General features: G+C 44.8%; 1 protein-coding gene across 3 annotated transcripts in view; it reads left to right on the top strand.

Moving 5' to 3' along the window:
• The window catches only part of ASAP1 (ArfGAP with SH3 domain, ankyrin repeat and PH domain 1), a 407767-nt gene that overhangs the window by 20891 nt on the left and 361507 nt on the right, over positions 1 to 25369 (top strand). For 2 of the 3 annotated variants that reach the window (XM_033203192.1, XM_033203191.1), the window contains exon 2: positions 21834 to 21919. In XM_033203192.1, coding sequence (XP_033059083.1) covers positions 21861 to 21919 — 59 coding nt within the window. In that variant the 5' untranslated portion in view covers positions 21834 to 21860. Of the gene's footprint in view, positions 1 to 21833; positions 21920 to 25369 lie in introns of those variants that run through there. The other variant, XM_033203193.1, reaches the window with a different exon arrangement.

The raw sequence follows: 25369 nt of genomic DNA, 5'->3' as shown, positions 1-25369 counted from the left end.
TCATTTTGGCTGGCCATGGGTAGATCATAATTTATTTGACTGGTTCTTTTTTTTTTTTTTTTTTTGAGACGGAGTCTCGCTCTGTCGCCCAGGCTGGAGTGCAGTGGCCAGATCTCAGCTCACTGCAAGCTCCGCCTCCCGGGTTTACACCATTCTCCTGCCTCAGCCTCCCGAGTAGCTGGGACTACAGGCGCCCGCCACCTCGCCCGGCTAGTTTTTTGTATTTTTTAGTAGAGACGGGGTTTCACTGTGTTAGCCAGGATGGTATCGATCTCCAGACCTCGTGATCCGCCCGTCTCGGCCTCCCAAAGTGCTGGGATTACAGGCTTGAGCCACCGCACCCGGCCGACTGGTTCTTTTTTAATGGACATTTAGGTTGTTTCTAGTTTTTGAATGTACATACTTGTCCAAATATTTACTTTTGACAAATTCCCAGAGGTTGGAATTTCTGGGACAAAGGGTAGGCACATTTTCAAGTGTTGTACATGTTACCAAGTCACCCTCCAGAAAGGTTTACCAATCTGTATTTCTATGAGCAATTTTGCAAGTATACATTTCTTACCTGCCTCAGACATTATCAATTATGTTAATTTTTGCATAACTGATGGACCAAAGATAAATGTTCTTTATTTGCATTTTAAAATTTAATGCTAAAGTTGAACATATTTCTCAGCTACTCAGGTGACTGAGGTAGGAGAATCGCTTGAACCTGGGAGGTGGAGGTTGGAGTGAGCCGAGATTACGCCACTGCACTCCAGCCAAAAAAAAAAAAGGTATAAATATGGATTGTAATAGTTGTTGTAAACTGACCGAAGCTAATTGGTGCAATTTAGTTCTATTACTTGGTACTGTCCTTTTACATAGATTTGGATTCTAGACCTGACTTCGCCACCAACTGTGACCTCAGGCTGCTCAACCTCTGAGGGCCTCAATTTCCTATTCTGTAAAGTGTTGGAGGTGAAGCTGTTGGATATTTGAGGTTGTTTCCGGATCCATCTTTATCCTTTCATGTTAGAAGGCAGCAGTGGTAAGGAAACTGAGGCTTCAGCCTGTTTACTGGATTGCTCGAAGTCCCAGAATTCACAAATGACAGTGGAGATTTGAACCCAGAACTTGCTCTGAACCCAGAACCAAGCCTCTTGCTCTTCCCCTGGCTCCAGTCCCCGTTATGGGAAATGAACCAAGATTTGCCAAGATGGGTGTTAATCTCCAGGCCTACTTCAAGAAGTATGAATCCCCTCCAAGAGGCTGATCCATGGGAGAGAGTTTTGGGAACATAGGGAAGAAAGGATAGAGATTATCGGAAAAATATCTGGATTTCTAAGGACAATGGAATCTTGACAGAGACAGTTTAGGAGGAACCGTAGAGAAGCCCGAGGCAAGTGAGAAGGCCGGAAAGTACACTGTGTAAGAGACAAGCACAGGCCAGGGAGCAGGAGCCAGGAAGCGTGGGTGATCCGAACCTGGGAATTTATTTTTCTATCAAGGAATTAGAAAGTCAGGCCTCATCTGGAAAGGGATAGATTAGATTAAATCAGTGTTTCTCTGTAGCCACAGTTTGTATGCTCCTGGACCCTCAACCAGGTGCCTGTGATGGTCTGGCTTCACAGTCCTCATCAGCTTCATCTCCATGCCCCCTTCTTCCCTTTCCTCCCCTTCCTCCACCTGCAGCTGTTGTTGAAGATGTGCCCATCCCCCTCAGGCCTCCAGATTGTGGCTCAGGTTGGTCTCTGAAGGCCTGAAAGGTTTGTCTATGTGATGAGCTCCTTATCCTGAGCTGGAGTATTCCCCTCTTCCAGGAGGCTGTTCCTGACTAGTCTGATTCCAGGTAGAATTGACTACCTTCTTGTTTGGGCCCACCCCCTCTACCTTGTACATTTCAGTGTCTGTTTTGTTCATACCTCTGTCTCCTCCATTATTTTGTGGCTTTCTGAGAGCAGATATTCTTATATTATGTTTATTGGGAACCCCCAGGATTTCTCATATAGTAGATATTCAGGTGAAACCTTTTTTGGAAGAATTAATGAAACCTTCTGTAATTCAATTCAGTAGATGCATATTAAGGAGACTGGGATGGTGTATTAGTTAGTAATACAGTGATAATAACTGCAATAACAAATAGTCCCCATGATGTGTATTGGCTCAAACACAATAAATGTTTTTTCTTCTTCATGTAAAAGCCCAAAATGTGTTTTTCTAATTCGGTGGGAGGCTCTCCTCCATGTGGTGGCTCATAGACCTAGGCCTCTGCTACATTCTGTGGCCCTGCTGCCCCCTGGAGCTTTGTTGCTGTCAGCGTCCACTGGCAGAAGGGGGAAGGAGCCTGGAGAAAGCACACCTACTTCTTAAAAACCTTGGCCTGAAAAATGGCATGCAGCATTTCTGTCTCTTTCCTTGGCTAGAACTCTGACACATGGTCACACCCAGCTGCAAGGGAGTCTGGGAAGTGTAGTCTAGCCATGCACCCAGGAGGAAGAGGAAACAGAGTTTTGGTGAACTAGCAGTGCTGCCACAGATGGTGAGTGGAGCTCAACACCTTGTCCTCTGAGGCTTGGTTGAAGGGTTGGGGAATGTTTGGCTTGGAGAAGCAAAACTCCTGATAAAGTGATATTTGTGACCAGGACTATAATTTACCCACCCCTAGTTTGGAGAGATCCAAGGCCTAGACACTGTAATTTTTATGATGATGATGATGATGATGATGATGTACCCAGCGTATGCGGAACACTAAGACCGTTGCTGGTAGGAGGGGAGGAGAGAGGCAGAGGACAAGCAAGCTTGAAGTAATTTGCCCAAGGTCACACAGCTAGTAAGGGATAGAGCTGAGATTCGGGCCCAACAAGCTGGTGACAGAACCTGCCTGCTTAGTGGCTACATTGTATGTTCCTCATTTGAACCCGATACCCATTTTACCAAGTAGATATTATTACTGCCAATGAGGGAAGGCTTATAATTTGGTGTTAAGAGGAATGAATGAAACAACTTTTTTTTTTTTTTTGAGATGGAGTTTTGCTCTTTTTGCCCAGGCTGGAGTGCAGTGGTGCGATCTCGACTCACTGCAACCTCTGCCTCCCAAGTTCAAGTGATTGTCTTGCCTCTGCCTTCCAAGTAGTTGGGATTACAGGTGCGCACCACTATGCCCGGCTAATTTTTGTATATTTAGTAGAGACGGGGTTTCTCCATATTGGCCAGGCTGGTATTGAACTCCTGACTTCTAGTGATCCCTCCGCCTCGGCCTCCCAAAGTGCTGGGATTACAGGCGTGAGCCACCGCACCCGGTCTCAGTACTTCATTTATTTTTATGGCTGAATAATTGCATCGTATGGCTCTACCACACTTGGTTTATCCATTCCATTCCTTGGCTGATAGACTTTGGGTTGTTTCTACCTCCTGGCCATTGTGAATAGTGCTGCTATGAACATTCATTTACAAGTATTTATTTGAATGTACATTTTGACTTCTTTTAGGTATACAGCTAGGAGTGGAGGTGCTGGGTCATCTGATAACCCATTTTTTGACTTTTCCAAAGCAGCTGAACCATTTTATACTCCTACCAGCAATGTATGAGGGTTCCACTTTCTCCACATCCTCCCCAAGACTTGCTATTGCTATTTTGTGTGTGTGTGTGTGTGTGTGTGTGTGTGTGTGTATTTCATTATGGCCAACCTAGTGGGTGTGAGGTTTTATCTCACTGTGGTTTTGATTTGCATTTCCCTAATGACTAATGCCTTTAAACATCTTCTCACCTGCTTTTTGGCCACATAAAGAGATCTTTAAGAAGGTGTAGGCAGGTTGGCTGGGTGCCGTGGCTCACACCTGTAATCTCAGCACTTTGCGGAGCAGAGATGGGAGGACTGCTTGAGACCAGGAGTTCGATACCAGCCTGGTAAACATAGCAAGACACCCATCTCTATTCAAAAAAAAAAAAAAAAAAAGAAGGTGGTTCAGGCAGGTATAGGGAAGCTCCAAGGATGGCAAAGCCCTGAGGCTCCTGTGTGTGCCTAGTTTTGAGGAGCAAGGAGGAAGAGTTATTGGAAATTGGAGACAGCGAGGGCTGTGCGAAGGAGCCCTGGCCAGAGCTGAAATTTGGGTTGAGGCCAGCAGCCGTTTCACAGTGACTGCTAGAGAGGGAGCCCCAGGGAGGAGATCGAATGCCTCAGCCTCCCTCTCCCTCCCTCCAGTCTTCTGCTGGGGCTCCCTGTTGCTAAAACCATCCTGTAGCAGAGGGGGAGCAAGCCCTTGCAGTAGTCCCTGAGGGCAATTTGGGGTGCAGAGTAGGACGGAAAAAGGAGGACCAGTGGAGAGGCACTGGCACAGTGGCAGCGCAGCTTCCTTTTCCCGTTGTTCTTTGGGTTCATCCTTCCTATGTTGGCATCTCCCCAAGACTGGTAGTGAGATCGGCTGCAGCCATTTTTAGCTTCACATCTTTCTTATAACATCCAAAAGAAGAGAGAAAACACCATTTCAAAAACTTCTGGGCAAAAGAAAAAGAGCTTTCTCAGAAACCTCCAGCCTTACGTCTTATTGACCCCAATTGGGTTACATATTCTTTCTAAACTAATTAGTGGTGGACGATGGGGATGGTTTTAAGTCAGTGAGGCCCACACCTGGGACTGCAGGCACATGTGCTTCATGGGAAGGGAGATCCCAGTTGAAATCAGGAATGAGGAGGGATGCTGGGCAGAAAACCCATAGTGCCATGTCCTTGGGGAGTCCTTGGACCATCTGTTTGACTAAAGCCTGGCTTTTTTCTGCTCCACCACGCGCCGGCTGGGGTGAGACAACGCGTGCGGGACCCAGGCCTCCAGGAAGGGGCCCTGCCCTGGCTGCAGGGTCCAATGTGCCATGTTCGGCTCAGGCCTGTGGGCAGCACCATTCCCAGCTTCTGCCTTTTCCCAGCCCTCTTAGGGAGGGTCTCCTAAGCCTCTCCTTCCTTCTGTGGCCCATGTCACTGAAGGGATGAACTGAAGCCCCTTCCACGGCTGTGATTCCATTCCAGGCAGTGAGACTTCACCCTGTCAGAGCCACAAGGGCAGGGTTCAGCTAGGAGTTTAGGGAAGGAGATCTTTTTGTAGAATGTACCACAAAAGAAAGAATAATTAAAAAAAAAAAAAAAACACTCCATGGCAACTATTGTATGATTCTGTCCAAATTGGCAAAGCTATAGAGACGAAGGTTATATTGTTATTTTTGCCTGGGGTGTGTAGAGGGTGGAATGGGGAGTGACTGCTTATGGGTTCGGGGTTTCATTTTGAGGTGATGAAGATGGATTGTGGTGATGGTTGCACAGTTCTGTGAATTTTGCTAAAAACCATTGAACTGTATACTTTATGTATGTATGTATTTATTTATTTATTTTGAGACAGAGTCTCGCTCTCTCACCCAGGCTGGAGTGCAGTGGCGCTATCTCGGCTCACTGCAACCTCCGCCTCCTGAGTTCAAGTGATCCTCCTGCCTCAGCCTCCCGAGTAGCTGGGTTTACAGGCATGCGCCACCAAGCCCGGCTAATTTTTGTATTTTTAGTAGAGATGAGGTTTCACCATGTTGGGCAGGCTGGTCTAAAACTCCTGACCTCATGATCTACTCGCCTCAGCCTCCCAAAGTGCTGGGATTACAGCCGTGAGCCACTGCGCCAAGCCTGAAATTTATACTTTAAATTGTGATGAATTGTATGTGAATTGTAAGTCAAGAAAGCTATTGGAAAAAAAATATCAAAGAAAGACTTACACTCCTCTTTGTTGTATTTAAGGCTGAAGTTGATTGCTACCTTATTCTCTAATAAAAATTATGGTTTACACTATCTCCTTTCCTCTCCTCTTTCTTCTGTCCTTGTGGCCTTGGGGCAAGTTCTCCTCCCCTCCCTTGGTCTGTGGGTCTCCTATGGAGCTAACTGGCTCCCCGTGTCCATCTGGGCACATAAGCAATACCCGGCTAGTCCAATGAGTGTTCCAGCCCCTGGCCACAGAAATTAGTTCGAGGATGGATGAACAGTTAGAGTCAATCCTGAGACTTGTATTAGAACCAGCAGCACAGCGAGGCTTTCCTGCAGGGATTGCTGAATTGTGTCTGGATGTAAGCCTGAAGGCCAGTGGCCCCTTTGGTCAAAGCCTCCCTGAAAATGCTACCCTTTCCCTGAACAGAAATGCAGAGCCAACAGATGAAGACTAACCTCTCCCTGACCACATCCTCTGAGCCCTTGAATTTAGCCAGGCCTAAATTTCCATCATTCCTGGACTTGTCAGTTTTGTCAGCCTATACATTTCCCTCTCCTTTTTTTTTTTTTTCCCCTGAAGCCAGGACTTGTGGGGTTTTCTGTCTCATGAAACATGTCTAGGTATGGGTTCTGCAAACTCGGACCCTCCGGCCTGACTCCTTTTCACAACAATCTCTGGACTGTGAGAAGGGACTGCTCTTTCCTCCTGTATCACTTGTGCCAGAGCGAGCCAAGAAAACTGCTTCCACAGAGGAAACAGGCTGACAATGGAATGTCCCAACCCAGCACATGAAGTTCTTTGGAAGGGACCCTGGAAGGGCATCTGGGAACCGCCCAGCATCCTTTCCATGGGCCCACAGGGAACAGCCCTGCTGCTGCTGCACGCATTCCATTGCATTTCTGCATGTGTGTATGTGTGCATGCAGTTGGTCGTGGGTTATATATCTGTGTGTTTGTATGTGTGCAGTTGTACGTGGGTTGTTTTCTGTGTGTTTATGTGCAGTAGTACGTGGATTGCACTTCTCTGTGTTTGTGTGCAGTTGTGCGTGGGTTGTATTTCTGTGTGTTTGTGTGCAGTTGTATGTGGGTTGCACTTTTGCATGTGTGTATGTGTGCACGCAGTTGGACGTGGGTTGCACTTCTGCCTGTCCATATGTGTGTATGCAAATGTACACAGATGTGTGTACTGGGAGCTGTGGCCTTTATTTCTTCCATTTGGCTATGTATTGTCCCATTTGGGTCATAGTCATTCAAGATTTGATGTGTTTATAACAGAAGAGGGAAGGTGGACCCACCAGCTCAGGCTGCCGTGATACTAGATGGGAAGTCTGATGCTCTTTCCCACAGTGGTTGTGGGATGTGGGCATTATGATTTCTGTTTTACCACTGTGGCATCTGAGTCTCCCAGGAGCCAACGGGCTCTCCATTAGGTGGTAGCCAAAGCAGGTAGCTGAGCCAAATCACCTGCCCCTTTTTGGGGCACTGATGCATTCTGCCTCAGACTAATTCCTTGTAGTTGTCTATCATTCAGGGGAAATAGGGTTCGGAAAGGTGAGAAGCCTTGATTGATTTCTAAGAGAAATCTAGTTTACAGAAATCCCCAGAAGATGACGGTCAGGGTCACCTATTTTGGAGATAGTTGCAAAGCAAGTGACTTGCAGGACATCCGTGGCTCTGATTAGATGGTGTTGACTGGTCGGCAGCTGGGAACTGACTCTGATGGGAAATGACCGTGTGTGCCCAGAAAGCCTTGGCATGAGGCTGTTTGTTTAGGCATTCATTAATTAATTCATTCAACAAACATTTACTAGGCCAGGCACTGCTAGCTGCAGCGTCTTGTTTCCCTGAAGTTTTCTCTGGAGAGGAGGAAGAGATGGAGTGTGGGTTTGCTTTGCTTACAATGCTCTTTTGCCTACTTGGGGATTTTTCAAGGGCCTTCCATTCTAATGGGCACCCTGACATCAGCGACTTGTCCTCCGGAGTCGGCGACACTAGTGGGGCAGGGGCGTCGGGTCTGTGGTGAGTCAGCTGCATCCAGGCTTAGCATCCTGTCCAGGTGTGGCCCGCTGTGCCTGGGAGACAAGCAGCTGTTGAAATAGAAAATATTTAAAACCTCATTAAAAGGGAGTCTAGACTCTGGGGAAACTTCATTTTGAAAAGGAGTCTTGTGGAAATTGGCTGATCCTTCTAAGTTTACGGGCAGTAAAATTTCTAAGAAACGGAGATGGATTTTCAGAAAGATGTTTGAGGACTGGAACAGTGGTATTCCTCAGTCACAGGACTTTGTCAGGGTTGGCTGAAAAGTAATTTGTTGTAGGACTTTCAGTGGAAGGGCCAATTTTAGGTCGCATGAATATTTCCCTGTAATTTTTTTTTTTTGAGACGGAGTTTTGCTCTTGTTGCCCAGGCTGGAGTGTAATCTTGGCTGACTGCAACCTCCGCCTCCCGGGTTCAAGCGATTCTCCTGCCTAAGCCTCCTCGGTAGCTGGGACTACAGGCACTTGCCACCATGCCCGGCTAATTTTTATATTTCTAGTAGAAATGGGGTTTCACCATGTTGGCCAGGCTGGTCTTGAACTCCTGAACTCAGGTGATCCACCCGCCTCGGCCTTCCAAAGTCTGGGATTATAGGCGTCAGCCACCACACCCGGCTGTTTTGTTTTGTTTTTTTAAGATATGGGATCTTGCTGTGTTGCCCAGGCTGGAGTGCAGTGGCACAGTCAGCTCACTGTAGCCTCAAACTCCAGGGCTCAAGTGATCCTCCTGCTTCAGCCTCCAGAGTAGTTGCGACTATAGGTATACACCACCACACCCCACTAGTTTTTAAATTTTTTTAGAGATGAGGTCTCACTATATTGCCTAGGCTGGCCTTGAACTCCTGGCTTCAAGCTATCCTTCTATCTCAGCCTGAATTTCCCTATAGTTTAAAAGGCATCCCCAGTTTCCCATTCTGACAATGTGTGTAGAAGTCTTCCTGATGCTCCCCTTATTTGTTTTTGTCTAATTCTGTTAATGTATTCATCAACAGATAATTTATTGAGCACCTGTTGTACAGTAGGCATTTTAAGAGTTATGGAAGTAGGCCAGGCACGGTGGCTCACGCCTGTAATCCCAGCACTTTGGGAGGCCAGGATGGCGGGGATCGCCTGAGGTCAGGAGTTCATGACCAGCCTGACCAATATGGTGAAACCCTGTCTCTACTAAAAATACAAAAATTAGCTGGGCTATGGTGACGTGTGCCCATAATCGTGGTTACTCAGGAGGCTGAGGCGGGAGAATTGCTTGAACCCGGGAGGCGGAGGTTACAGTGAACCGAGATCGTGCCACTGCACTCCTGCCTGGGTGACAAAGGAAAACCCTGTCTTGAAAAAAAAAAAAAAGAGGAGTTATGGAAGTGAACAAGCAGTATTCCCACCCTGATAAATATGACATTCTGATGTATTATCAAGAAAGAAAAAAATTTCATTGTTAAATAGATCATGTACTTTGGCTGATACATTTGCAATATTTTGAGGCTAGAGGGCCAAATAATTGGCAAGAGAAGCATGAGTTTTGTGTGTATTTCTGGATGGAAATCACAAGGCCTGATTCACAGCAGGCACCTGAGTTTAATATTATTATGCCAGTTTTACAGATGAGAAAACAGGTTCAGAGAGGTAAGGTGGCTTGCCCAAGGCTGGTAGAGGGAAGAACCAGGACTCTTAATCTCTAGCCCCCTAATTCTAAAATCTTGGCTTTTTCCTTCTGCTTCACGTGCAACTTTCAGGTCGAGAACCTTCTAAATGCAAATCTGCCTATTTGTATGGGTGGTAACAAGATTTTAGATGAAAGTACAGACTTAATGGCTTGAAACAACACACAATTATTATCTTAACATTCTGGAAGTATCGTCATTGTGCCTTGGACATGGCAGATGGGTCAGCAAACATTCATCCAATGAAAGGTCTTTCTTAGACTGTACCTTTGAACTTACATTCCGTCCAATCAGAATTCCCTCTTCCTACCTTTCTGTCTGGTGTCCTCCTGTTCATCCTCAAAACTAGATGCTGCTACTACTTCCCCCATGAAGCCACTCATTATCCAGTCCTCTGCATTATTTTCTCCACTTTGTAGCAAATTCTGTTCTTGCAGGTACTAGCAATCATTGATTCACCTGTCTGCCTTACACCAGAGGAAAGTGCCCCACTTGGATGGGCTCCTAGTAGGCAACTGTTGGAGTGTTACATAAATGAATGAATGGATGAATGAATCTGGCAAAATAGAAGATGCAGTCAGATATATATTTCATATTTTTACAACATAATGGGCACTTGTTAGGTGTTGTCTGTGGACTGACAAGTGAGCAATTGATTTCCTTTTCTTTTAATTAAAAATGCAGATATATAGGGATTCTATGAGATTTCTGAGTCCCAGACAGATGGTAGTGGGCTCCTGTGTGGGGTGACACTTTATGCAGGGACAGATACGCTTTGATGGATTTTTTGGGAGGTCTGAAGGAGATGATTCAGGCTCCTCACTTTTCAAACTTGCAGTCTTCTAAGGCCTGATGTGGGCTTTATCTTGATGAGGTTTGAACATTTCTTAGATATACTTTTCCTTTGATTCTGAGATGCCTTTGATTTCAAGATGCATTATTGATATCATAACAGTGTTGGGAGAGAAAATAGTCCTGCCACGTTATATTTTATTGATAGGAAGACACGTCCTGTTTCAGAAATGCTAAAATGTGAAAATGTGATCATCATGAAATGGCGGAAATAAAGTAATTACAAAGAGTGTGATCAAGTGGGGTTGATGTTAATTGGACCTACTCCTAGGTGTTAGGAATGAGCTCGAGCGAGGCTGGTCTTGTTAGTGTGTTAAAGATCTTTTTATAGTTCTAAAACTAGAAGGGAAATACATGCAGCAGAGACCTCTCCTGAGGCTGGCCCTGCTCTGAAAGGCTGGAGAGATTTAAAGGAAAGATAAGTCTTTGTAATCAGACAGATCTAGGTTTCATTTATTAGCTATAAAAACTCTGGCAAGATACTCATCCTGTATTTGCCTCAGTTTCCTTCTCTGTAAAATCAGACAGCAATACCTGTCTCCTGGGTTTGTTATGAAGGTTAAAGTAGTTATTGCTTGTGTAGTTAGTGTCAGATACACATAATAACCATGCAATATATGCTAGCTTTATTATTTTTAAAAATTGTGGCCGGACACGCTGGCTCATGCCTGTAATCCTCACGCTTTGGGAGGCCAAGGTGGGTGGATCACCTAAGGTCAGGAGTTCGAGACCAGACTGGCCAACATGTGAAACCTCATCTCTATTAAAAATACAAAAATTGGCTGGGTGTAGTGGCGCGTGCCTATAATCCTAGCTACTCAGGAGGCTGAGGCAGGAGAATCACTTGAACCTGGGATGTGGAGGTTGCAGTGAGCCAAGATCGCACCGCTGCACTCTAGCCTGGGTGACAAGGCAAGACTCCATTTCAAAAAAAAAAAAAAATTGTTATTTATTCTGCTAGGCTTGTATTAGGTCATTCTTGTATCGTTATAAAGAAATATCAGAGACTGGGTAATTTATAAAGAAAAGAGGTTTAATTGGCTCATGGCTCTACAGGCTGTACAGGAAGTGTGATGCTGGCATCTGCTCCGCTTCTGGGGGTCCTCAAAAAACTTATAATCATGGTAGACGGTGAACGGGGAACAGGCCATCACATGGCCCAAAGCAGGAGAAAGAGAGAGACCAAGGTACCACACAGTTTTAAATGACAGATCTCATGGAAAGTCACTCACTCAGTGTGGCAAGGACAGCAACAAGGGGATGGTGCTAATCATTAATGAGAAATCTACCTCCGTGATCCAGTTACCTCCCATCAGGCCCCACCTCCAATACTGAGGATTACAATTCAATATGAAATTTGCAGTGGGACACAGATCCAAACTCTGTCAGACCTGTTATTATTTATTCTATTACAATTGTCATTTATTCTGTGAGGGCTGCTGTTTCCTTTGTAAAGTGGGATGACATTCCTAGCTGTGCCTCTCACTGCTCCGGGCTCGGTGAAGACTCAGCGTGATTGAAAGGGGCGATGTGGCTGATAGCCATCCAGGGCCTGCGTGGTACCTGGTGAGCACTGGACAATAGGGGCTTCCTGTGAGGGAGTAAACCCCATTCCATGCAGACCCCTTTCCATCCTGGTTCCCTTTTCTTTGGACAGGGTGGAGGCTGGGACACTGGGGTGCTGCTCCTGGAAGGTGACTTCCAGGCCTTGGTTGTATTCTCTCTGTCACTGGGACAGTGGTCAGTGGACGCCAACAGGATGCCCAGCCACATGAAACATGCCTATGGCGCTGGCCTTGCTGGGAAGCCACCGAGTCAGGCCCCTGGGCTGCAGATGTCATTTCTAGTTTTGGGTTGTCACAATAGTGGCAGTTGTTCATTGTACGCCTGCTTTATGCTGGCATTTCTCACACTTATACAACCTCCTTTTTTTCCTCCTAACAACACTCTATTAAAAGTATCATCATTCTTGTCTTAGGGTGGTTTCCCCAAGAAGCCAACACTGATAAAATATTGGAGCATGTATAGTTTCTTAGGGAGGTGATCCAAGGAAACACAGGTGGAGGAATGAGGAAGGGAGACAGAAAAGAGAAGGAGCCAATGAAGGGCATTAGGCATTTATAAGGCAGGCAGTTGGGCTTTCATTCCTCTGGGGGCTTTTCAGGGTTGTCAGAACCAAAGGGCAAGGAGCTGGGATATTGTTTCCTGATTTCCACTCATCCTCGTCTGAAGGCCACAGCTAAAAGCATTCATTTCCTGGCACTCCCAGCCTGCGCCTTGGTGGCTGAGAGCAAACTCTTGGGGCAGAGTGGCAGGTGTTGCTTGCAGTAAGATGCACCTGGCCTGTAATGACCTGTGAGTGTCAAGGCATTGTGTGTGGGCATCATCATAGTCTGCAGACATCTCTATTTTTCAGAAAAAGACACAGGGCTGGGCTCAGTGGCTCATGCCTGTAATCCCAGCAATTTGGGGGGCCAAGGAGGGTGGATCACCTGAGGTCAGGAGTTCGAGACCAGCCTGGCCAACATGGCGAAACCCCATCTCTACTCAAAATACAAAAATTAGCTGGGCATGGTGGTGCACGCCTGTAATCCCAGCTACTTGGGAGACTGAGGCAGAAGAATCTCTTGAACCCGGGAGATGGAGGTTGCAGTGAGTGGAGATTGCGTCACTGTACTCCAGCTTGGGCGACAGAGCAAGACTGTCTCAAAAAACAGAAAAAGAAGATGACACCGGTTCCCAGAAGTGATTTTTTGTCACTCAAGATCAGCCGGAAATGAGGTGGGAGAGCCTGTGTTGGAATGTGTCTTTCTGTCCCAAGGGCTCTCCTGTTTGCAGTGCTTGGGAAATTCTCCCAGCCCTGGGCTGCAGCACAAGGGAGCAGCTTCCCAGACGGCTCTGCGCTCAGCATACTTGCTGAGAGTGAACTCAAGGTGGTTTGAAATGACCTGGACGATATGATCACACAGTGGGCAGCACAAGAGACTCTAGGCTCCCTTGGATTTCACATTCCACACTTGCGCTTCTTCCCAAGGGACCCTGAAAGAAATGTGTCGTTTGTGGTGGCACAGACTGGGTTGAGCCTGCTCCTGCTGGCATGAGGAGTGGATTGCGTGGCTAGTGAGTGAGCCTAGCCTGCTTCCGGGCTTAGAATAAACTTGAGAACTCACAAGTTTATTTCATTTTTCTCTTCTTGGGGTCCCAAGGCTGTTTCTCTGTCATTCACTTATTTTAAGATTCATAGAATTCTTAGGATGTAACTTTTTTAAATGCTGAGGATTTATTAATCACTTATAGTAGGTAGGTCCTATGGTACCAGTACGTGTCCTTTTTCTTGTCGTTGGTGAGGTTATTTGATGAAAGTCTTATTCCTTAAGCAGAGACCATGTCCGTTTTGCTAACCAATACTTCTTTGATATTTAACTTAATATTTTTTTTCAATATATTAGTGGATGAATAGACGCATTTTCCCAGCAGATAATTCTCACTGTGGGAAGCTGTAGCCAATGGAAAAAAGCATGCAGTAGGCACTTACGAGATGTTTGGGAGGCAGGTCCTTTGACATTGTGTTCACACTCAGATGATATCACTGACAACCGTTCATCCTGTCTGTTTCTATACCTGTCCCTGCCCCACCAGACTGTGAGCTCTCTATGGGCAATGACCTTGTGTTACTCAACTCACCCTCCTCACTGTCAGGCCCAGAGCCTGCAATATACTCAGAGTAGGCTCTAAGACATACAGTCACAGTTGTCATGAATTTATAAACCAGCAAGACAGTGGTTCTGGTGTTTTGGCTTGTGGGTCCTTCACAGTGACCTCTTCTTTGGAGAGGAAAGACCCAAACCATCTTTGATTGTTATCATTTGAACCAACAAATGAGGCGGGCAGTTGAGGGCAGGGCCACAGCTAAGGTCCAGCAGCCTCGGCATTGTCAGGGAGTGGGCTTCTGCAGGGTCTCCTCTGTATCTCTCTGAACCATAGCCTATGGGATAATCCTGGGAACCGACAGTTAGCAGAAGGGCCCATCTCAAACACATGCATGCCAGCCAGGGAGAAGAGGGATTAGGAAAAACAGCAGGAGTCCAAAGTTACCTGGCCCGAGGTTACAGATACCAAACTCAGGGCTGATCAGGGTTGGTAGGGAGGCAGGATTTGTTGCTTGCCAGCAGATATGGAAACTGAAAGACGTAGCAATTAGTACAAAATCCGCATGACCAACTCAGATGGTCTCAACATTTACATTCAAGAATCACCACAGGAGAGGAGATTTTTTTTTTTTTTTTTTTTTGAGACGCAGTCTCACTCTGTCACCCAGGCTGGAGTGCAGTGGTGCAATCTTGGCTCACTGCAACCTCCGCCTCCTGGGTTCAAGCTATTTTCCTGCCCCCAACCTCCCGAGCAGCTGGGACTACAGGCACCCGCCACCATGTCTGGCTAATTTTTGTATTTTTAGTAGGGATGGGGTTTCACCATGTTGGCCAGGCTGGTCTCGAACTCCTGACCTCAGGTGATCCACCCACCTTGGCCTCCCAAAGTGCTGGGATTACAAGCATGAGCCACCACATCCAGCCAGAAGAGGAGATTGGACTTACCTTTATGAACAATCAGGAAATGATACCAAATGGGGTGTATTTGGTCATGTTCCATAGTGCCTTGCTTAGCACAGCAGATAAAGTTCTGAGCTTTGAAATCAAACTCTTTCAAGTTTGAGTTCTGAATCCACCACCACTAACCAGCTGTATGACTTGGGAAATGTTATATAACTTCTGTGAGCCTCAGTTTCCTTAGCTAAAATGCAGACAATCACAGTTCCTTTCAGAGTTCCTTGTAGGATTTAATGAATGTGCCTAGGATGGGGCCTGATATGTAAAAGGGTTCTTCAGAGAAACAGAACTTATAAGATATATGTAAGGGGAGATTTATTATAGGGAATTGGCTCATCCCTATAATAAGTGGAATTGATTATGGAGGCTGATCTGCCATCTGCAAGCTGGACAACCAGGAAAGCCAGTGGTGTAATTCAGTCCTAGCCTGAAGGTCTAAAAACCAGGGGAACTGATGGTGTAAATCCCAGTCTGTGTTTGCAGTTCTGAGAACCAGGAGCACCAATGTCCAAAGGCAGAAGAAGATGCATGTCCCAGCTCAGGTAGAGAGCAAACTCACCCTTCCTTCTATTTTCTATTCTATTAATATTAGGCCTTCAATGGATGGGATGATGCCCACTCACGTTGGGAAGGGTGCTCTTCCTTACTCAGTCTCCTGATTCAAATGCTAATCTCTTGCAGAAACAGCCTCACAGACACAATCAGAAATACTGTTTTACCAGCTATCTGGGCATCCTTTAGCCCAGTTAAGTTGACACATAAAACAACAATAAGGGGTTGCTGTGGTTATTAGCAGTGCTGTAAGAGTTCACAAGTGGATAGATCGTTGGGCTGGGAAAGTTTGAGAAAGCTTCCTGGAACAGGTGGAAATTCAACTGGGACTAGACAAGTTGGGCTTCTGATCGCTTAAGAGGAATAGTATCACAAAAATATGTTTGGTCTATTTTCTTTAGGTCTCTGATTTTCTAAGTACAGCTTCTACAGAACAGGAAAGAATTACATCAGTAAATAGGAAAAGTGCTTGGTGTGATATTATGGGGAAAAAATTGTCCAAGCTGTAGCCAGCTGCAGATGACTCAAGAGTTTATTACATCCTCTATAAAAGGATACAAATCCTAGCATTCGTGGAGTCACTTCTGTTGAATACAAAACACCTATTTGAGGAATGGCAATAAAGAAGGGTTTATGTACCAAATGATTTATGTCCCCGAATCCTGCATGGCATCAGGAATCGCTGTCCTGACTGACAAACTGTAAGTCATAGAACAGAATTTCAGTGGAAAAGCTGAAACGTGGGTGGTAACAAATGTGATGCTTGAGGGTAATGAATTCTGGTTCACTTCAGCAGGCAGGTGCTTTAAATCTTCTGTTGCTGGTGGTAGCGGGAAATGAGAGGTTGTACAGAAGACCGTGGGGGTTGATAGACGTTGCTCACTCACTCCTTCGACAGATATTTATTAAGCGTCTGTGTACAGATGCTGCCACTCCTCTGCTCATATCTTTGAGCACTCCCTGGAAGGCACCGCAGACAGTGCTGGTTCACACAGAGGGCTTCCTGCATCTCAGCCTGAGACTTATGACCTGGTTGTGTTTGGGCAGTGAGGGATGGAAGGTGATGGGTAAATGCCCCAGATTCCTTTCCCTTCGGCGGGGCAGTTCTGAGGTGTGCTGTCCACAGTCTCTCAGAAGGTCCCCTAGTGGGATTGAGCCTGAGGTGCCCAAGCAATAACCTACATAACCTTGGACGAGTTCTTCAACATCTAAGTTTTTGCTGCTTCTAGGATGGGTGTGGGGATTAAATGAGGCAGTAATATCACTACCACCACAGCTAGCTCCCAGGCATTCATTGGTTACGGGGAGCCAACCATTTTTTGCTTAGTGCTTTAATCATGTTCTCTTATTAATTCTTGCTATGACTGCATGAGGTAGGTACTTTCCTTACGTTTACTAGCTGTGCTGTAAGAGTTCAGAAATGGACAGATTGTTGGGCTGGCAACATTGGAGAAAGCTTCCTAGAAGAGGTGGAATTTCAGCTCGGACTAGACAAGTTGAGCTTCTGATAGTTTAAGAGGAATAGCATCATAAAAATAAGTTTGATCTGTTTTCTTTTAAGTCCCTAATTTTCCAAGTATAGCTTCCACAGAACAGGAAATCTAATTTTAAAGATGAGAGAACTAAGCTGGGCACAGTGGCTCATGCCTGTAACCCCAGCACTTTGGGAGGTCGAGGCGGGTGGATCACCTGAGGTCAGGAGTTCGAGATCATCCTGGCCAACATGGTGAAACCCTGTCCCTACAAAAATACAAAAAATTAGCTGGGCATGGTGGCGCATGCCTGTAATCCCAGCTACTTGGGAGGCTGAGGCAGGAGAATCGCTTGAACCTGGGAGACAGAGGTTGCAGTGAGCTGAGATCGTGCCACTGCACTCCAGCACTCCAGCCTGGGTGACACAGCAAGACTGTCTCAAAAAAAAAGAAAAAAAAAAGAGAGAACTAAATTATGAAAGGATAAATAACTCATTAGAGATTCATAATCTGCGTTCTAACCCAGATGCGTTTGTTCTAGGGGCAACTTTTAATAAGTCATACTGTTAGAGTACAGGATCTGGCAAGGAAGCTGTCATTGTCATTATCATCATCATCATCCAGTGCCCAGTATGTAGTGGGTGACCCATAATTATGGAATTTTAAAAATAATGAATGAATGAATGAATTTATAGATCATAAACTTTAAGATCATAAACTTTCTTTTGTTTTGTTCTTTGCTGTGTCTTTAGGCAGCAAGAGCAGTCCCTGGCACAGGGTAGTTCCCTGCTTCTAAGAAAATTATGGTAATCAAAATGTATTCTTTGTTTCACCCTTACAAAAAAAAACAAACGAGTCCCAGAGATGAAATGGCCTTAATATAGGAACAGTATTTATCTTCAGGTATTGGGATAATAATTGATTTTTATTTTATGCCTTAATATTTTTTCTGATGAACCTGGATTACTTTCTTAACTGGCAAGAAATAATCTCTGTTTGAATAAAAAATCATTCTCAGAGCATCAAATGGGTCTCCAAGTGCCGTGGGTGAGGTACGGACATAGACGTAGCTGCTAACCTACTTCGAGTGAGTTCAGAGTCAAGGCAGCAGGATGTGAACTGACTTTGGTGTCACACCTCACACAGCTCTTTCACACTCCGTCTCCCCAGAGGTTCACAACGGTCTAGTGACGTAGGCCAGGCCGGGATTAGTGACCTCATTTCATAAACCTGAGGGCTAAAGAGGCTCACTGACAAGGGTGAAGCTCTCCATAGGGGTGGATCTGGGACTGGAACTTTTGATAATTAGGCCCAGTGGCCTTCCCCCCACCCCAGCAGCCTGTCATGAAGATGCTCTGAAGGAATGGGACAAGAGTGGAGGTAGGTTGGTGCATCACAGACTCATGGGACAGCATCTGCAGGACCCTTTTATGTTTTATGCAGAAGAAGCCTGGCTTGGAGTTTATTAGACCACCTGGGTCAGGATCTTAGTTCTGCCACACACTGTCTTGGACACATTATTTCATATCCTGTGAGTTACGATTTTTTCATCTATAAATCTGGCCCAGTGTCTCCCTTGCAGGATTGTTGTGTGGGTCCAGTTGGCACCAAGGAGGTGAGAATTCTGCAAGAGTAGCTGTCATCATACTTGTGCTGTCTGTATGCATGGCTTTCATTTTCCCGATTTGTGTTGATACTTGGTGTTCATAAATTAATATTCTGATGTGAATTAGGCAGTTTTTGCTGAGTAGCAAAAAGCTCAGAATTTCAGAGGCTTGTTTGACAGCAGATATATATCTTCATGCTCAAGGATCTATGGGGTTGGTTGTGGTTTAGCTGATCTAGGTTGTGCATGGCTGGTTCATGCTGGACCTGTGGTTGATTCCGATCTGCTCCACATTCCTTTGATCTGAGTTCAGACTAAAAGGCAGCAACAGACAGTGGCTATGGAGACATATTCCTTTTGTGGTGCATCATAGGAGGGCAGGAGGGATAGACTTGGGACCAGCACACTGTCACTTCTAGCCACATTCCATTGGCTAAAGCAAGTCAGTGATCCAGTCTAGAATCCAGTGAGACAGGGAAGTAAACACCATTGACTCTAGTGGGATGTACTACAAAGTCCCATGACGAAGGGCAGAAATGTGTAGTTCATAGTCATGTTGGAAGTGAAGAAGTGGGAAGACTCATCCAGTCTACCATACTAACTCAGCTGCCACGCTTGGGTGAAGCAAGGAAAAGCAAAGGAATAACAAACTGAGGGGTGGGCTGGGAAAGGCATTGACTATGTATGCAAGTAACACATACTTATTTCTCATAAGCATGTGCTTAGTAAAGTTGGGTTCTAGAGGTCAGTATTATAGGAAGATCATGATCTTTGATTCTGAAAGATAGCATATGCTTATCCTTGTGCCAGTACCACACTGTCCTGATTTCTTTAGCTTTGTGGGTTTCAAAGTCAGGAAATAGAAGTCCAACATTGTTATTCATTTTCAAGATTGTTTTGGCTATCCTGAGTCCATTGCATTTCCATATGCATTTTAAGATAAGCTTGTCAGTTCCTCATCTAATTTAAATTTGTGGTTCAGTGCTCAGGAAGATTCAATTACTATTGGCATCTAAGTTTGAAAGAAGTAGTTTGATCATTTATCCAACAAATATCTATTAATATTGTTGTGCCAGGCATTGTATAGTTGGTACTGCAACATACACCAATAAACAAATGCAGACACAATCTTTGTACCCATGTAGCTTATAATTGAAGAAAATTAGCAGATATTAATCAATCTTCACATTAAAACATAATTAAAAACTGAGATAAATTCCACGATCTAATCTGAAGGTGCAGAGTTTCTCTGAGAATATAATATTTAAGGAAGAACAGGAGTTACCTAGGCACAGAAGATGAGAGAGGAAGCCTTCCAGGCAGAGAGAACAGCATGGGCAAAGGACCTGTGGTGGAACAACTGCAGCACGTTCCAGGATCTAAGAAAATGTCCTACAGGCCGGGCGCGGTGGCCCACACCTGTAATCCCAGCACTTTGGGAGGCCAAAGCGGGCAGATCACCTGAGGTCAGGAGTTCGAGACCAGCCTGCTTAACATGGCAGAACCCTGTCTCTACTGAAAATACAAAAAATTAACCGGGCGTGGTGGTAGGCTCCTGTAATCCCAGCTACTTGGGAGGCTGAGGGAGGAGAATTGCTTGAACCTGGGAGGCAGAGGTTGCCGTGAGCCGAGATTGCGCCACTGCACTCCAGCCTGGGCAACAAGAGCGAAAGTCCATCACACACACACACACACACACACACACACACACACACACACACAATAATAATAATAATAATTTAAAAAGAAAAAGAAAATGTCCTATGGTTGCAGCATTGTGCCTGGTAGACAGGGATAAGGTCAGATAGGTGAGCAAGAGTCAGAACATGTTCAGTGATTTGGATTTTTATTCTAAAGCACTGAGAAGCTATTGAGGAATGTTAACCTAGTGGTGGAGAGTTGAGGGATGACACAATCAAATTGGTGTTTTCAAAATTGTATTCTTCATATCACTCAATTGTTAAGTGTCAGTCTTACTTAGATCTGGGTTTTTTTTTTTTCTTTTTTCAAAAAAACACTTGTTAAAAACACCATGTTTGACATTTATGAGAGTATTAGGAATTTGAACATTGTGTGAATATTTGATGATATCAAGGAATTATTGCTATCTTTTTAAGATATGGTAGTAGTTTTACAGTGATATTTTTCCAAAGACGTTATCTTAGAAATCCATGCGGTAATATTTATGACCGAAATGATAAGATATCTGGAAATTTCCTCAAAATAATAATGCACGGGCAGGAAGGATGAGGGTTTGGATGGGGTGGGTGTGATTATGGGTTAATGTGATTAGACTGGGTGGTGGGTTTAGATGGTATATGATACACTTCTCTGTTTTTATGTCTGTACACAATTCCCTGTAATAAAAGGTAAAACACACACACACACACACACACAAAAGATTATTCTGCTTTCAGCATGGAAGACTAGATTTCAGAGGGAGAAATGGTGATGAGGGGAGATCAGTTAGGAGGCAGTGGCACTGGCCCAGGTAAGAATGATGGAGGCTTGGTCCAGAGCTGGACCAGTGGAGGTGGGGAGAGGTAAGTGGAGAGATCTTTAGGAAGTAAAGTAGACATGAATTGGGGATGGATTGGTTATAGGGGTGAAGGAGATGGTGGAACCGAGATGTCCCTCGGTTTTTGGCCCTGGATGGAGATGACACACTGAGCTAGGAATCACTGGATAAAAACCAAGGAGGTCCCTTGGCTCAATATATTTTTATATCCCCACCTCTGTTTCCCTCCATTCTGCAAATATTGAAGCTGTTCCCTTATGTAACAGCTTTTATCCCAGACTTCCTGTGCTCTGTGCACTCAGCAATTAATTAAGCTTTGGTATGCATGAATTAATTAAAATCCTCTCCCAGGTTCAGAGGGGCTGTCCTGAAATATGTGTATTCATCTATATCTGCCTTCATCCTGGAACTGATTTCTTTTGCCGGGTGAACACTTTTGCTTTCTCGTGGGCACACAGCTGCAGGCGTCTGTCTGTCTGTCTGTTGCATCCATCAGCACCTTTAATTTTATGTTTAAGAGCCTAGGTCTAGAGAAGTTAATGACTTGTAAATTGCTCTCCAACGTAGAGCTAGAAATAGAATGCCAGAAGGATTCCTGAGCACTTACTTGCATAGAGATTCAATGACGGAGGTATCAGCCCCACCGTAGGAAGCTGAAATAGTAGTTTCCTTCATATTTCTGACAGCCACTCTGTGGTGCAAGAACATTCCTGACAAAGGTGCAGCCTCCAAATGAAATCCCATGTTGGTCTGAGACAATGTCTTCTGCCCATTTTCACTGGATGACTCTTGTCCTCTTTTTGTCCTGCCCCCATCCAGGTCATTTTCTGATGTGACGGCTGAGACATGAGATCTTCAGCCTCCAGGCTCTCCAGTTTTTCGTCAAGAGATTCACTATGGAATCGGTGAGTGATCTGTAGCCCACCCTGTCCAGAAAACCTGGCCTGGGAGATACAGTGGGATTCTTCTTGGGAGTTGAAATGCAAAATTTTATCAAACACAAGCACTGGAATCTAACAGAGACTGTTGGCACGATTGCTATCAGAGAACAGATCTCTAGCATTTGTACAGGTGTAGACTGTCTACTATGTTTTCTGTCACATTATCCATTGCCTTTATTTATAAGGAAAGTTGTCTGAGTGGTGGTACCTATAAGAAGTCAAGAGTAGCAACAACAGTGACACCATCAACAATATAAGGTGCTATAGGAGTCCACTGTGTTTTAGGTTATTTAAAAACATTTCAGGCTGGATGTCGTGGCTCAAGCGTGTAATCCTAACACTTTGAGAGGCTGAGGTGGGTGGATCATTTGAGGTCAGGAGTTCAAAACCAGCCTGACCAACATGGTGAAACCTTGTCTCTACTAAAATATAAAAATTCACTGGGTGTGGTAGCATGTGACTGTAATCTCAGCTACTTGGGAGGCTGAGGCAGGAGAATTGCTTGAACCCAGGAGGCGAAGGTTGCAGTGAGCCAAAATTGCGCCACTACACTCCAGCCTGGGCAACATAGTGAGACTCCCTCTCAAAAATAAAAATTAAAATTAAAGATTAAAAATACAATAAAATAAAATTTCATTTACTCCACCCAACAATCCTGCCAAGTAAGAATTTCTACTTGCGGCTGGGTGCAGTGGCTCACGCCTGTAACCCCAGCACTTTGGGAGGCCAAGGCGGGTGGATCACCTGAGGTCAGTAGTTCAAGCCAACCTGGCCAACATGGTGAAACCCCATCTCTACTAAAAATACAAAAAATTAGCCGGGCGTGGTGGCAGGCACCTGTAATCCCAGCTACTCGGGAGGCTGAGGAAGGAGAGTCACTTGAACCCCAGAAGCAGAGGTTGCAGTGGGCTGAGATCACGCCACTGCACCCCAGCCTGGGATTCAAGAACAAGACTTCATCTAAAAAAAAAAAAAAGAATTTCTACGTTCATTTTACAGATAAAGAACTTGCCCAGCTAGATGTAAGTCAATTTTCCCTTACTGCAGGACCTTTGCATTTTTTTTTTTTACTATACCATGTTACCTCTTGGGAGAGGTAGAGGTATGATTTACTCCATTTTGCAGCTGGGAATACTAAGGCCTGGTGTAGGGACACATGATGAAGAGTCTAAGGAGCCTGGCCTCGGTGGATGAAAGTTTGTGTTAGAGGATGATAAAAATTAGACTGGACAGGAAGAACCATGAAAAGCTAGGCCGGGAAAACTTGTAGAGTCTGAGAATCTTAAAAAACTGGCAGACTGACTGGCACAGGGTTGACCTATTGGGGCCTGGGTTTCTAAGAAGTCCATGTGGTGGAAAGTGCGTGGGTGCTAGAAGGGGTGGTTGAATCCTGGCCCTGGCACTGACTTTCTGTGTGATCTCACACAAGACACTGACTTTCGGCCGGGCGCAGTGGCTCACGCCTGTAATCCCAGCACTTTTGGAGGCCGAGACGGGTGGATCACCTGAGGTCGGGAGTTCGAGACCAGCCTGACCAACATGGAGAAACCCCCGTCTCTACTAAAAATACAAAATTAGCTGGGTGTGGTGGCGCGTGCCTGTAATCCCAGCTACTTGGGAGGCTGAGGCAGGATAATCTCTTGAACCCGGGAGGCAGAGGTTGTGATAAGCTGAGATGGTGCCGTTATACTCCGGCCTGGGAAAAAAAAAAAAAGACATTGACTTTCTCTGTTTCTTCTGTTTTCTTGTCCTTGGAAAAGGGGTAATATTTATGTTTCAGATTTTTTTTTGTGTAGTTTAGAAAAAATGTATAGTAAAGTGTTTTACATAAAGTAGGCACATAGGGCATTGTAATTACCTAAATTTTTAGGTTGAAAATAGTTTTTAAAGGATGATTAGATAAACAAATGTGTCCTGAATGGGTGGGCGAGGTGAGAGACTAGAGGCAGAGAGGCCAACCTGAGAGGCTTTTGATATGATCCAGACATGATACCGCCTTCCAGAGTAAATTAAGCTTTACTTTTATTTTCAAATTTGTCTATTATAGGATTACCCAAAGTCATGTTTATTTTGTTTTTTTCTTTTTTTAAGTCGAGTCCAGCACAAAGTGGCATTCGTTTTGCAGGTATCTTTTTAGGTGATATTAATTATAATTGCAATAACTCAGTGCATTATTGCAATCAGGTTCTGCTGACAATGACATAAAATCTAAAAGAACATTGGCTTAGAGAAGTGTCTCTCTTACCTAAAAGTTCAGGTACAAGTAGTACAGATTTTCTACAGCAATCTATGAGAGACCTGGGCTTTTTCTCTCGTTTGTCTGTCATATGAGCCTCTATTCCCAAGGTCACCTCATGGCCCCGTTTTAGCTGCTTCTGCTCTAGCCATCACATCTAACAGCAGGAGGAAGGAACGAGACGGAGAAAGGCACATCCCATCCTTTTAGGATGTTTCCTGGAAGTTGCACCTCCTGCTCCTACTTATATTCTACTGTCCAGAATTTAGTTCTCTGGCTACATTTTGCGGCAGTGAAGGCTGGGAAGTGTAATCTTTATTCTGCATGACTGTGTGCTTATCAAATTGAGAGTTGTTATTATAGAAGAAGAGAGCAGATATTGGAGGACAGATCTTTTCTTGCCACGCTACTTGTTCTTAGAGGATTCTGCTGACAGGATAGGCTCTGCAGCCAGCCTGCTGGAGTTTGCATTCTGGATCCATGGTTTTGTAGTTCTGTGACCTTGTAAAAGCTACTTAACTTCTCTCTGCCTTGGCTTCTTCCTGTTCTCTCCTATTTCATGCAGACGTACAAGGGTTGTTTTGAGCACTAGTTGAGTTAAGGTAAAGCACTTGGAATAGTGCCTGGTACATGGTAAGTGCTATATAAGTTTTAGCCATTATGACTACTACTATTGCTACTAGTATCTCTCTAGTACTTCTACTACTACTGCCACTGCTACTGCTGCTATGACTACTGCTACTTCTGTTACCATTATTACTATTAATACTTTTACCATGTCTGCTGCTTCTGCTAATGTTACCACTACTGCTTCTACTGTCACTTCTGCTGCTGCTAGTACTGTTGTGACTACTTCTACTTCTCTTCTACTACTATTACTACTATGCCATTATTATTTTTAAATTGTATTCTCATAGCGTGGTAAGTACTGTTTTTCCCAATAGAAGATAAGAGTCAGAGAGGATACTAACTTGTCAGATGCCATCCATGGTCTACCCTTGGGTGGGTAGGGGATAGCGACTTGAAGGGAGCATAACGCAGGTTTCTGCGGTTCTGCTAATGTGCTGTTTCCTGATCTGGGTGATGTTTCATTAGTGTAAAAATTCCTTGCATGACATACTTATGACATAGATAATTTTGTGTATATATCTTATATGTCAATAAAAACATGTCATGTA

The sequence above is a fragment of the Trachypithecus francoisi genome, unplaced genomic scaffold (genome assembly GCF_009764315.1).
Source record: "Trachypithecus francoisi isolate TF-2019V2 unplaced genomic scaffold, Tfra_2.0 Lachesis_group7, whole genome shotgun sequence".
NCBI classification, from domain to species: Eukaryota; Metazoa; Chordata; class Mammalia; order Primates; family Cercopithecidae; genus Trachypithecus; species Trachypithecus francoisi.
Note: the sequence above shows the minus strand (reverse complement) of the source record. Positions and strands in the feature narration are given on the sequence as shown.